The sequence below is a fragment of the Juglans microcarpa x Juglans regia genome, chromosome 3S, assembly GCF_004785595.1.
Source record: "Juglans microcarpa x Juglans regia isolate MS1-56 chromosome 3S, Jm3101_v1.0, whole genome shotgun sequence".
In the NCBI taxonomy this organism is placed as follows: domain Eukaryota; kingdom Viridiplantae; phylum Streptophyta; class Magnoliopsida; order Fagales; family Juglandaceae; genus Juglans; species Juglans microcarpa x Juglans regia.
This window is the reverse complement of record NC_054599.1, coordinates 27,279,392-27,291,810: the sequence shown is the minus strand read 5'-3', so window position 1 is coordinate 27,291,810 and position 12,419 is coordinate 27,279,392. Positions and strand designations below refer to the sequence as shown.

Below are 12,419 nucleotides of genomic sequence, written 5' to 3'. Positions count from 1 at the left end.
ACAAAAGCGCCTGTAGCTCAGTGGATAGAGCGTCCGTTTCCTAAGCGGAAGGTCATAGGTTCGACCCCTATCTGGCGCGATGGGCGAATTTTAGTAGAGATAGCAGCAGCCGATTGACATGTCGTTTTTAAGAAGTACGAGATATATGGTTTGAAACTGGATATAAAAATAAATTTATAAATTAATATAATATGATCTGATATATTTATTATATAATAAAAATAATTTTATAATTTAAAATAATATATTAAATCATATTAATTTATGAATTATATTTTATTCATCATTCACACGTCACACATAATTTTTTATTTATTTTTTACTAAGTGCATAGTATATTAATAATAAATAGAAGAAATCAATTAATTTAAAAAAATAAAAAAATATATATAGTGTATGAAAATGAAAAATAACAAAGCTCAAATGAATTTACTTGATTACATTTTTGTATCTAAAGTAATATTTTCCATTATAGTTTAGATAATATTTTTTCTTAAAGAAGTTATAGATTATTACATATTTATTCTATTTTCATCTGATCACGAACATGGTAATACTAAAATTACAACATCTATTAATATATGAACATAGTTTATGGTAGAACATAACCTTCCAAAAAAAAAAAAAAACCTTTTCTTAAAACGAAATTAAAAAAAAAAATTAATGAAACCAGTTAGAGGCGGGGACACATTCCGTATAAAAGGGCCAAGTCCCGAACTAACCGCTCCTGAGATCGCCAAGTTCAAACATTTCTGAAATTCCGCACTCAAATCATTTCTCATAAGCTTTCGACGATCTTATCGACATTTTCACTCTCTCCCTCTGGCTACGATGGGTACCTCTCAGAGCCGCGACGGCTTCGACTTGGCTGACTCCGACTCGGACGCATACACTGAAGAGGAAGAGGAAGCGGATGAGCAGGAGCAATACGACGACACCGAGGACCAACAAAAGCCCCAAATCTCGCCGGCGACCCAAGCTAATTCCAAATCCCTAGCTGAGGTCGACGCCAAGCTCAAATTCCTGAAGCTCAAGTACGGTGCCTCTTTCTCTCCTTCCTCATCGCAAAACCTTTATTCGACGAATTCCGTCAAGCTTTACCTCCACATCGGTGGCAACACCCCCAAAGCCAAGTGGATCGTCTCGGACAAGCACGCGTCTTATTCCTTTGTCAGAACCTCCAAAACCGACGGTGAGGGTGATGAAGATGAACCGGACGGCGCCATGGGACAGTCTTGGTGGGTACTGAAAGTGGGGTCCAAGGTTCGTGCTAGGGTTTCGATGGAGATGCAATTGAAGTTGTTCGGCGATCAGCGCCGCGTCGATTTTGTATCCAACGGCGTGTGGGCCTTGAAGTTCCCCACCGACCAGGCGTTTAGGAAATTCGTCTCTGAATTTCAGGATTATTTGTTTGAGAATGTGCACGGGCTCAAAGCGACTGAGGAAAACAAGATTAAGGTTTACGGGAAAGAGTTCCTTGGGTGGCTGAAGCCCGAGGCGGCGGACGATTCGATGTGGGAGGATACAGACAATGGCGGCGAGCCGGAAACACCTATTCGGGCGAGCCAGGACTTACTAGAGGAGTTTGAGGAGGTGGCGAATGGTGGTGTACAGAGCTTGACACTGGGAGCTCTGGATAACAGCTTCTTGGTGAACGATATAGGTGTGCAGATTTACAGGAATTTTAATCATGGAATCCATGGGAAAGGTGTTTCTGTCAAATTCGATGCTGGGAACTCGAGTTCCGGCCGATTGTCTACCCCGAAAAAGGCGTTGCTGATGAGGGCCGAGACTAATATGCTCCTTATGAGTCCATTGAATGAAGGGAAGCCCCACGCCACCGGGCTTCAACAGCTTGATATTGAGACAGGCAAGATTGTTACGGAGTGGAAGTTTGAGAAGGATGGGGCAGATATTACAATGAGGGATATCACCAACGATACTAAGGGGTCCCAATTAGATCCGTCGGAGTCGACCTTTTTGGGGTTGGATGATAATAAGTTATGTCAGTGGGATATGCGTGATCGTAGAGGAATGGTTCAGAACATTGCGATGGCAAATTCACCAGTGTTGCATTGGACGCAGGGGCATCAGTTCTCGAGAGGGACGAATTTTCAGTGCTTTGCGACGACCGGGGACGGGTCGATTGTTGTTGGTTCTCTTGATGGGAAAATAAGGTTGTATTCGAAGTCATCGATGAGGCAGGCCAAGACAGCTTTTCCAGGGCTCGGCTCACCAGTTACAAATGTGGATGTTACGTACGATGGGAAGTGGATTTTAGGCACGACTGACACCCATTTGATCCTTATTTGCACTCTGTTTACCGACAAAGATGGGAGGACAAAGACTGGATTTAGTGGTCGAATGGGGAACAAGATTCCTGCTCCAAGGTTGTTGAAGCTGACTCCTCTGGATTCGCATTTGGCTGGGACAAATAATAAATTTCACGGCGGCCATTTCTCGTGGGTAGGCATACTATATCCCCTTTATACGTTTCAACCCTTAATTGTTCTGTAATATATCTACATAAGACCGTAGTTTGTTATATGTTTTTAAGTGGCAACTGACGACTGGCGAAGTTGTTCGTTGCCCTGTCAGTTCGAATGGAATTCACATACAAGCTTGCACTATTAATTTTAAGATTTTGGACAAATAACTGGAGAGCGCTATTTTGTATTTGCTAAGAACTCGCATGCACTAAGAAAAGGTTCTGATCTGTTTTTAAGTTGTGATGGATATCTTTCATATTTGAAAGGTAGTGTGCTCATAATTAACAGCTTCTTGAGGTTTGTTCTTTATATATGGTGGTTGTCTTATCTATCCTTTTTTTTTTTAATCTGATCCGGAAGAAGGAAATGGTAAAGAAGAACATTTCTATCTTGTGGAGACAGCACACAATTTTCTGTTTTCCAGAGGGGAGATATTTGGTTTAGAGAAATGATTTGTACTAGTCTCAAGTAGACAAGCCTCAAATAGACAAGTCTCGCGTAGTCTTTAGTGTGATCCACTTTTTTACAAAGGATATGCTTGTCTATTTGGGACTTATACCTGGCTAGGATGCACTGTTACCATCCGAGATTGGACCATGCATAGACACTGAAATGATGGGTGATGATCTTCAGTCATAAAGAATGAATCCTGAAATATCTAGTGGCGAACAATGAATGGAAATATAATTTTCTGTAAACTCCATAGATAACTTTTACTGTTGTTTGTGCATATGATTTGACTTTTAGTTACAGTGCTTAGGTTTATAGTTTCATTTGTGTGCTCAAAGTTGGGGCCTAGGGGGGGTTCTGTTAAACTACCTATTTACAGTTGAATTAGATTAATTATTTGCCGTTTACTCAGGGTGTTTTTTGGAACTTATGATAAATACTGCTTTTTTTATCATTTAGTTGGTGAAAAAATATTACCCGAAACTTATGGATTTGTTTCATGTGCAATATTGGCTTTTAGGTCACTGAAAATGGAAAACAAGAGCGCCACCTGGTTGCAACGGTGGGCAAGTTCAGCGTGATTTGGGACTTCCAGCAGGTGAAGAACAGTGCTCACGAGTGCTACAGGAATCAACAAGGCCTTAAAAGCTGTTATTGTTACAAGATTGTGTTGAAGGATGAGTCCATTGTTGAGAGCCGTTTCATGCACGACAAGTTTGGTGTTAGCAGTGATTCTCCAGAAGCTCCACTGGTGGTGGCAACCCCTTTGAAAGTTAGCTCCATTAGTCTCTCTGGTAAGCGACAAGATTGACAACTAATCTTTGTTTACCTAAAGTTGCATTCTTGTTCTTGTCCGATTTGTGTGCATTCATTCAGGCTTGCTCTCATCTGTATTTAGATCTCTCTCTCTCTTCCTGCTTATCTTGCTTGTTGCTTGTATTTACATGAATTCTTTGTTACACTTGTACTACGTGACAAAAAGGTTGGGATTGAAAATCTTTGGTGGTGTGGATAATTACGCAAGAGTGATGAGGGTTGTCATAGATAGGGATATTGAGTGTCTTACCACTATAAATTTTGGCATATATATCGAACCAATCGACCCATCGCTCTCCCTTCAGGCACCATACCTTTCTCAGGGTGAACCTCTTTTTCAAATCAACTTGTTTGTTTTGAATTTTATCCCTCTTGGACACAATCAATTACGGACATGCGTTGTTTATCCATGTTACCACTCCATCTCAATAAATAAATGATTGAGAAATATTTTAACTACAAAGAGATCCTACAAGAGTAAACTCACAAACTTAAATATATAAACAACAACAAAAATCCCTCCCCCGAGGCCCCAGGCGTGAAGGAGCCAAGAAGGAGGAAGGGGTGGAATCCCTCCCTCACCCCCCATATGTGGTGACTTCAATCACACCACCTTGTAGACTGCTTCTCAAACGCGGGCCACCTTTGGAGTGGCTACTCGGAGAAAGATCACCTCTAGGATGAGATTCAGACCACCCCTCGGTCGCTTGTGCAGAGAGAGGGATGTTCTTTTTATTTTTAATTATTTTGATTTTAAATTGTTAATATTGTCTTAATATTTTGGTACTTGTTTTGTTTTTGTTTTTGAAGTTTTTTTTTAATAATTTCTCAAAATCATTATATATTTTATTAATAAATATCTTTAAATCCACTTATTATCTATATATTTTTTGAATGATAAAATATATTTAGCACAAAAAACTTACAATCATCGTCCAAAAAAATACTCGACTTTGAGTTTGAACCCCACCTTTCCTCTCTCCTACTTTTATTTCAAATGATAGTGTTGAAGTCGTGTTTCACAGCCTGAGCAACTCCATGTTGTTGAGCTCGGTCTGGATCTTGTTGAAATAGAGAGTGGGGGCTCGGGGCGCCGTGGTACCTCCAATGCCTAAGTCAGTCATTGGAATAGAGTAACGAAACAAGTAAAAGAAGAGAGTACTCAATCAGAGAGAGTAATATGTTGAAGTGTGAAAAAGTCTAAACCCCTCCCCTAGCTGAGGGAGGGGGTATTTATATCTGGCCGGGGCGACCCCCGAGATGGAGGTGGTAGGTGTGTCGCTCCGTACTGGGTGGGGTGTCCCTGTCATCTCCCTGTCACGCAACAGACTCGCCAGACCTGATTGTGGCTGTCACTGACACCCCAGGAGGCACGTTGTGGCGTGCTGAGCTCCGGAATGCATTAAATGCAGCGTGACTTTCTGTCAAGGTGTGCCTGTTTCCGTTCCATTAAATGCGACGTGGTTTAGGTCAGGTATGTCCATCCCTCTGACTTGTCCCAACGCTAGGGTTCAAGGATAGGGGGTGTCCCTAAATGGCGGCTAGTAATGGTGTCAGACAGTCCTGCCTTCTGTTCTTTAATTAGGGGTGCTATCCGCCCCCTACGGAGCGGGCCACCCCTATACCGCCCCTGTATGGGCGAGGGTTGGGATTTTTCCCCCGGGCGTCCGCTGACAGGGGTGCGGGGGTGGACCTCCAACCGTCCACCCCCCGCCTCTCCAATCTCCATAACAAATTCAATTCAACGATTCACAATTTCACAGCACATTGAGCACAATCAAGCAATTCACAAAACCACATACACAATCAAATCCTCTACAATTCACAATCTCATTCTTCTTTAATCCCATCCTCCAATCTCCATCCACAAATAATAAAAAAAATAAAAAATATGGGGCGATTCACGAAGAGATTCGGGAGTGAGCCATTGATCTCTACTTATATTTGCCCGGTGCTGAGGCTGAGGCGGGAATGGAAATCTGCGACAGCGACTCGAGATGACGATGGTGATTGGTGAGGCAAACAACGAATTGGAGAGAACCGAGAGGAGAGAATTGCAGAAAGGGATAGAGAGGAGAAGATGAATCACGAGGAAGAAGAGAAACAGGGGCTGGGGGGCTCTTCGACTGGGTATTAACCCATAATCAAAATGTCGTGATTATGGGCAGGGGTATTAAAAAAAATACTTTATTTTTATATAATACGTATTATATAATATATATATAATTAATATATATATTACAAACGGAGCGGGGTGCTCCCGCCTTCGCTTGAAGCCCCATATTCGGGCGGGGTCCCCCCGCACTCCGCAGCGGCGGACGGGGTAATCCGCCCCGCCTCACAAGGGTGGAATGGTCGGGGGACATGCCCCCACTGCCCACCCCGACCTTTAATCAGTGTGCGTTACCCGATTGCTTCCCTTCCTGGACCCCCTTAGCCTGACCTGGCATTGCCCTTCGCTGCCCTAGGATTACTCCTCACATATAGTTTCTTTTTCCAATTGACCTTCTATCTTTTAACATCTGCAAATACACACGTGATATATGGGAAACGTGATAACAGATTTTATAAAATAAAAACAGACATGATGAATTAATACACGTGGCCAGAGCCAACCTGCTTTGGTACTGGTGGCAAGAGGGACACACGTTCCTTACCTTGTGGGACCCGATCGATCTTTTTACAGCTGAAGAGATTGTGGCCCGTGTGGGTCTCTCTTCCAGATTTTCCCGACAGCCAAACATGCTAACTGAAGCTACAGTAAAGTAGTAAACATATATAGAATTTCTTTTTGTTGGCGGTACCAGATTCTGTAATTGTCATTGCAGATTATATAGTTCCTGATAAGAACTTTTTTTTTTGGTATGGTTTTGCCTCTCAAGTGAAGTCGGACTAATTAGGAGCATTCAGTCCCAGTAGCAGCAGAATCTGAAGAATTCTCAGAAAAATCCATCCTCATCCACCGCTGAAACTCGTCCTCACTAATAGGTTCACACAACTCATTTTCCTTTGATCTATTTTCAATTCCTGCTGAGGAATAGGAATTTGAATGATGTTGTTCTGATGATGTCATGCACGACTCTGAAACCTGATCCCTATGCGTCGTATATTCCGAAAAGGGAAAGTTAAGCTTTGCCCGTGGCCCTCGAAAGTCGATAGCCGCCTTGTCATAAGCTCGGGCAGCCTCCTCTGCAGTGTTGAAAGTGCCAAGCCAAACTCGAATTGCACGCTTTGGGTCTCGGATCTCCGCTGCCCATTTGCCCCACGGTCTCTGCCTGACGCCCCTGTAGTTCTTCTTTGCTCGTCTCTTCGTCGCTCCTGCGGGTAATTTCCCTTTCTTCTTCTTGTTGTCCTCTACCTCTTCCTGAAACTTATCCACGGGAGGGAAGAAAAAGTTGCAGCCGAGACAACCGTCAATGTTGCACACATGACAAGTGTCCAAATTAGTGAAAGATGGTGTGTGAAAGAGGAGGGAGTTCGTAGAATAGTCAGGATTAGCTGAAGTAGCAGCAGAAGTGCCGGAGACAACATTGGTGAGAGCGACAACCATGATGGAGAGTTCCTGCTCAGTTGTGAGCCGATACGGATGTTGATTGCTCGACGAAGCCTCGTCTGGTGTTGGTGCATTGAACGACTTGCCCTGCATCTCGGTTGGCGTTGCTGGAGCCGCAGAATTTGGTTTGAAGATTTTCTCTGTTGTCTGGAATGGTCAGTCTGTCTGGTCTATATGTGTCGGGGGAAGAGATGTTGGGGGTTTATATGTTGTGGTTGAAGTCTCATTGCAGCCAACTGGCACACTTTTCTCACACGGGTTTAATGAGGATTAAAATATTAGTAGGAGGGGGAGCACGTGGGGTATTAGTTGTAGAGCGTTAAAAGAGAGATAATGGCGGTTGATGACCTGGGAAATGGTGGTTTGAGGTTGAGGTTGATGTAGGAGAGAGGTGGTGGGGTACATCTTTTGTGGGAGACAGTCGCACTCAGTGACTCACAGACGCGGAGTGTTTGACGGCTTTGTGAGTGGGTGAAGAGGCATGTTTTGGAGCTTTACTCGCTCCACTTTGGTCTCATTGTTGAACACGTGTGCTATTTTATTTATATATTTATATTTATTTATGTTTAGTGCCTATTTGTTTGTGTAGACCTTTTTTCGGAGAGAGAGTCTCCATCCGTCGTTCCGGTCTATACATCCTTGCACTAAAAGTTGCCTTTTCAGCCTATAAAATATATTTCATTTGAATTTCTCGTATTTATTTTATGTGGGCCGTCTAAAATATATTTCGAGTGACTGATATTTAAATAAGAGCTATGTACAATTTTATTTAAGGGTGATGCTACGAGTTTGTCCCCTCAAATTTATTACTAGTGTATATTATTTTTTTATATTTTTAATTACGAGTTTGTGCCCTCAAATTTATTACTAGTGTATATTGCTTTTTTATATTTTTTATTTTCTTTCAAACATTTTTTAAACATCTTTAAACATTTTTTAAAAATAAAAAAAATAACAATTTCACTAACAATCACTTCTTTAACCATTAAGAAAAAAATAAAATAAAATAAAATACCAGAGTGGTAATTTTTAAAAGGCAAACTTGGGACCAAGTATAAATGTTATAAGTATCGTTTTATATGTTTATCTGTTTTATCACTTTTCCCTTATAGCTTCGTATAAAAGTAGTAAGAATATGAATGGGATTAAGATATTTATTTTAAAAGTGATGGGATTTGTTCGATTCCTGTTGTATAATGTATTTGAAGTCATTATTTTCACCGAGTAAAAGAAAAGAAAAGAAAAGAAAGGGTGGGTCCTGGACAGCTGAAAAACAAGCGGACCGCACACAATCAGTTCAGTTCAGTTCAGAATCTAGCGGATCTAACAAAAAAGGACAAAAAGCGTCCGCGGTTGACAAAACGTAACTCTTAATACTTCTTGAAGAGTATCGGAACAAAACAGGCTGTGAAGGCGGTTGTCACAACAAATGTCAACTACATAACGCAACGTGGGTTCATAAGCTGTTCTCCACCATGCGATTGGCAGTGTCATTTTTCAGGTTTCTAACCTAATTGTTACTAATAATACTTTTCATAGGGATCATTTTGCACACTTTCAAATCACTAAAAATTAGCTATCTTACCTTCTAGTATTGTACTTATTGATAGTGGCAAGGACCCTCTTTGTTCTGTAACTTAAACCTCTTATTTATATATATATATATATATATATATATATATATATATGCAAGCTTGATTAGAAAAAAAAAAAAAAATCACTAAAATTTGACTTCACTAGAGATCATAGGTAGTATTCCACCCCCTCCAAATTTTACAATTGGTCACAACCACTTGATATCAGATGCAAACCAACAAACACAGGAATTATCAGTGAGAGCATCAAAACTTGAACAAAAATCTTCCACCTATTATTCATCGTCCTCGGAATCTGTATTAAACAGAGATAATTGCTACTTCAAATTATAAAGCAGATAAAATTTAAGGCATAGCATTGACTCTTATCTCAAGTACCACTGGTGTTTGATATTTGAATCAACATTATTGGTGTAACCATAACGGGTATGAGAGATGAGGAGTAAAGGTAATTTTTCCATTATAAAAAAAGGAAGCAGGCAAGCCATTGCACGGCTTCCAGCTATTTATAATGTCAAATCTTGATTGTTATGCGCAAACATGAGGGTACTATGAGTTTCTTGAGAGCTTCGTTTTTATGGGTTTCATATAGATATTCATCTAAACCTTGGATTGATAAATCTCTCACATTTTTACTCCCGTATACATTTCACCCTGTAGAAATCTAAGAGGGTGTGTGTGTGTGTGAGAGAGAGAGAGAGGATTCTCACAACAATTTGCTGAATAACAATTATAATGACAAAAAAGGGAAACCTCATATGCACAGGGCATGAACTGAATGATAAAAAATAAGCAGTGAATGGCTTACCAGATCTTATATCTTCTCCAACCTTTCCTCTGTTTTTCAACTGTCTCTGGATCATTGAGCATATGAGTACCCACCAGTATATGTGAAACACGAGTAGCATCAGCAACATTGTATTGAAAACATAGTACAGTAATGTAGGATAGGCCTCAGATAACTTCAAGAACTCACAAATATCGTAGCTGGAAAATGCCAATAGCATGAACAGATAAGTAAAAGGAGCACTAATGCCACATCTGGTGAATTAAAATCAATTACCCTGAGGGCAAACCTTGATGCTTTTATAACCCAAAGAGGGACGAATACTAGCCGCAGAATGAGCCGTGAAACGGCAAAGAATCCAAAAAACACACTTGCAGCAAGCTCCTTCTCAGAGTATTTAAAAACTTTAGCTGCTTCCATGAATATATCACTAGCATCATGCAGGGCAAGAATAACTGAACCAATTCGAAAAAAACTGTAAAAGGAAAATGTCAATGATTCTTCCACTGCATATTTCCATCTTAGCATAAATCTAAATATTGCTCAGTTAAATCAACCTACTCCTATACAAAAACACAGAAAAATAGTAGACAAAACTCTCAAGGGCAATGATTTTTACATGTAAGAGTTCTCTTACACAAACTTTATTGATGTAGACCTATTCACCTAGAAGACCCAACCAGAGAACCCCTGAAGAGTTCACAAAGCTACACGAGTGCTTTCCTCTTTGTGATGCTATATTTGCAATAATAAATAAAAAAAAAAAAATTGATTCATGGACGTGATGCCAAATAGAAGCAATTAAAAAAAATTCTAAAATAAAATATTACAAGTTTTTTTATTTTTTTTGACAAGTTACAACACTGTTAAATATTAACAATCCAAAAACCCCAGAAGTTTTAAGAATATAAGCATTGATGGTCTTTATAATCCGTAGCAGCTACCAAGCAGTTGCAATACCGTCTAACATGGCAAACAACAACGAATTATGAGAAAGATGCAAGTGACCAGAACATGGCTAATCTTTATTCTTTCCACTAACAACAAATGTCAGAAACACAAAATAAAAGACTATAAAAAACATGAAAATGGCTGATGCAATTCAAAGGACATGAACAAACAGACATAAAAGGATCTCTGCATGCTCAGGCTGGTTTGCCTGAGCAGAATCAAAAGACTGGAACACCAGTGATGCAATGAAATAGGACTTGGCTAACTTCCTCTCCAGAGTGCAGTGAATGTCCCCAGAAACTTAACACTCCATGTACAAGTTATAAGTGCATTATCCCACCACTTTTAGCATGCCCTGCTGAAAAAAATCTCAGTCCAGTAATGAAAATGTAACCAAGTACCATCACCTGTTAACAACTCTTAGTACAACCATATATCTAATCACCATAGCAGCAGAGTTTTAACTGTATCTTCGTACCAGACGGCAAAGTTGCAAAATATCCCTTATTGCTAAATGGTCTGAAAGCATCTTCATTATCACTAAGCAAACGGTCCATTCAAATTAAATATGTGTGTCTGTGTGTGTAAAAGGTTGAAGCTAATCGCCATCACCTAAGCAGGTTTAACTAACATATCAAACCATGAATATTTTATTATTCAAATATTTTTGTTGGGAGCAATGAAACTGATAAGAAAAAGTCCTCTGATTTTAAAATAACGTCTCAATTATTATGTTTTATCATCATATAATTAAAAAACTCCAATTCAATAAGATACGCCACCTGGTAATCTATTAGAGCACGCATCAACCAAACTTTCCATCTTCAAATGAAGCAAAGGCCCATTGTTCAACAGTGTAAACTGTTAATATATATTTTGTTAAACTTGTGCAAGTACATAGGTGTTCTGCAACAATTTTCTCAAACCTTTGTCAATTTTGAAACTAGAAAATGAGGACAGCTCTATGCCAACAAAAAGGGTATGAAAGCTCCCACACAAATCAACCAAAAAAAAATTTGCACGGACAACTGACTGCTAATCCATTGTACTGAGACAAAAACGGAAGTAATACCTTGTAATATATGAGTACCCAATCAAGGCAACGGTAATTACATGATGGGACTTCATTACTGGGAAATCCTTCCTTCGAGTCTCCCACGTAAGGAGGGCAGCAATGCTGTAGACGTAGAATCCACATTGGCACATGTAGAAAAGCTTTAAGGGAAGACTGAAATGAGAATTAAACGATCAGTTTAAACAACGTATAACAACTCATTGCAACCATACAAAAAAAAAAAAAAAAAATTTCTAGAACCATCCTAGAAAAGGACAGAATTTTAAACATTTAAGACGTTGCAAGATATATCCTGATCCCAAGCCCAACCTACGTTGCCCCGTCTATGTTCCCACCCAAAGAAAGAGAGCATAAACAAAAGAAAATGTCCCTATACAGTTATGTTGTATGACTTAAACAACTGAGATGCTGGCTAGAAAAAGTAATACTATACCAATCAAATGCATTCAGAAGAGGAGGGTCAAATTTAAACCTAGAGAAAAAACCCCATGCCAAAATTAGATGCATAGTTACAACAAAGCGGAATGAGCCAAATCATTTGCACGTTTCTGTATGTACTATAGTCTACGAGGAATTATGCTTATCTATCATGGACAAAAGTAAAAAAACCTTAAAATTGTTATGGAGGTTGGGAGGGCAGGTGTTAAAAGCAAGAAAACTATTGCTGATCCCCCTTTACAGATTACTTTTGAAAAGAGATGAC

General features: G+C 39.8%; 3 protein-coding genes and 1 non-coding gene across 4 annotated transcripts; 2 read left to right on the top strand and 2 right to left on the bottom strand.

The window, feature by feature from the left end:
* The first annotated feature begins 6 nt into the window (after window positions 1-6).
* Window positions 7-79, top strand: TRNAR-CCU. Its single transcript has one exon. It is a non-coding gene; the product is annotated as a tRNA-Arg (tRNA).
* A 597-nt stretch (window positions 80-676) lies between these two features.
* On the top strand, window positions 677-3,937 carry LOC121258233 (protein CYPRO4-like). Its single transcript, XM_041159663.1, has 2 exons — window positions 677-2,466; window positions 3,460-3,937. Exons 1-2 carry the CDS (start codon window positions 832-834, stop codon window positions 3,748-3,750), a joined length of 1,926 nt encoding a protein of 641 aa, XP_041015597.1. The 5' UTR covers window positions 677-831; the 3' UTR covers window positions 3,751-3,937.
* Window positions 3,938-6,617: 2,680 nt separating this feature from the next.
* Window positions 6,618-7,613, bottom strand: LOC121258235 (ethylene-responsive transcription factor ERF109-like). The gene has a single exon (XM_041159665.1). It carries the CDS (start codon window positions 7,399-7,401, stop codon window positions 6,652-6,654), a length of 750 nt encoding a protein of 249 aa, XP_041015599.1. The 5' UTR covers window positions 7,402-7,613; the 3' UTR covers window positions 6,618-6,651.
* A 1,565-nt stretch (window positions 7,614-9,178) lies between these two features.
* LOC121258851 (ceramide synthase LOH2-like) lies at window positions 9,179-11,198 on the bottom strand. Its single transcript, XM_041160379.1, has 5 exons — window positions 11,120-11,198; window positions 10,816-10,941; window positions 9,980-10,145; window positions 9,712-9,890; window positions 9,179-9,198 (listed from the first exon to the last, which is right to left on the bottom strand). Exons 1-5 carry the CDS (start codon window positions 11,196-11,198, stop codon window positions 9,179-9,181), a joined length of 570 nt encoding a protein of 189 aa, XP_041016313.1.
* Window positions 11,199-12,419: the final 1,221 nt, after the last annotated feature.

What these genes read in the sequence shown, in the direction of transcription:
- LOC121258233 (XM_041159663.1), top strand. Translation starts at nt 832, where the DNA reads ATGGGTACCTCTCAGAGCCGCGACGGCTTCGACTTGGCTGACTCCGAC. An exon ending in ACGGCGGCCATTTCTCGTGG is followed by an intron (nt 2,467 to 3,459) that starts GTAGGCATACTA and finishes ATTGGCTTTTAG; the next exon opens with GTCACTGAAAATGGAAAACA.
- LOC121258235 (XM_041159665.1), bottom strand. Translation starts at nt 7,401, where the DNA reads ATGCAGGGCAAGTCGTTCAATGCACCAACACCAGACGAGGCTTCGTCG.
- LOC121258851 (XM_041160379.1), bottom strand. Translation starts at nt 11,198, where the DNA reads ATGGACCGTTTGCTTAGTGATAATGAAGATGCTTTCAGACCATTTAGC. An exon ending in GCATGCAGAGATCCTTTTAT is followed by an intron (nt 10,146 to 10,815) that starts GTCTGTTTGTTC and finishes GAATTGGTTCAG; the next exon opens with TTATTCTTGCCCTGCATGAT. An exon ending in TGGGTTATAAAAGCATCAAG is followed by an intron (nt 9,891 to 9,979) that starts GTTTGCCCTCAG and finishes GGCATTTTCCAG; the next exon opens with CTACGATATTTGTGAGTTCT.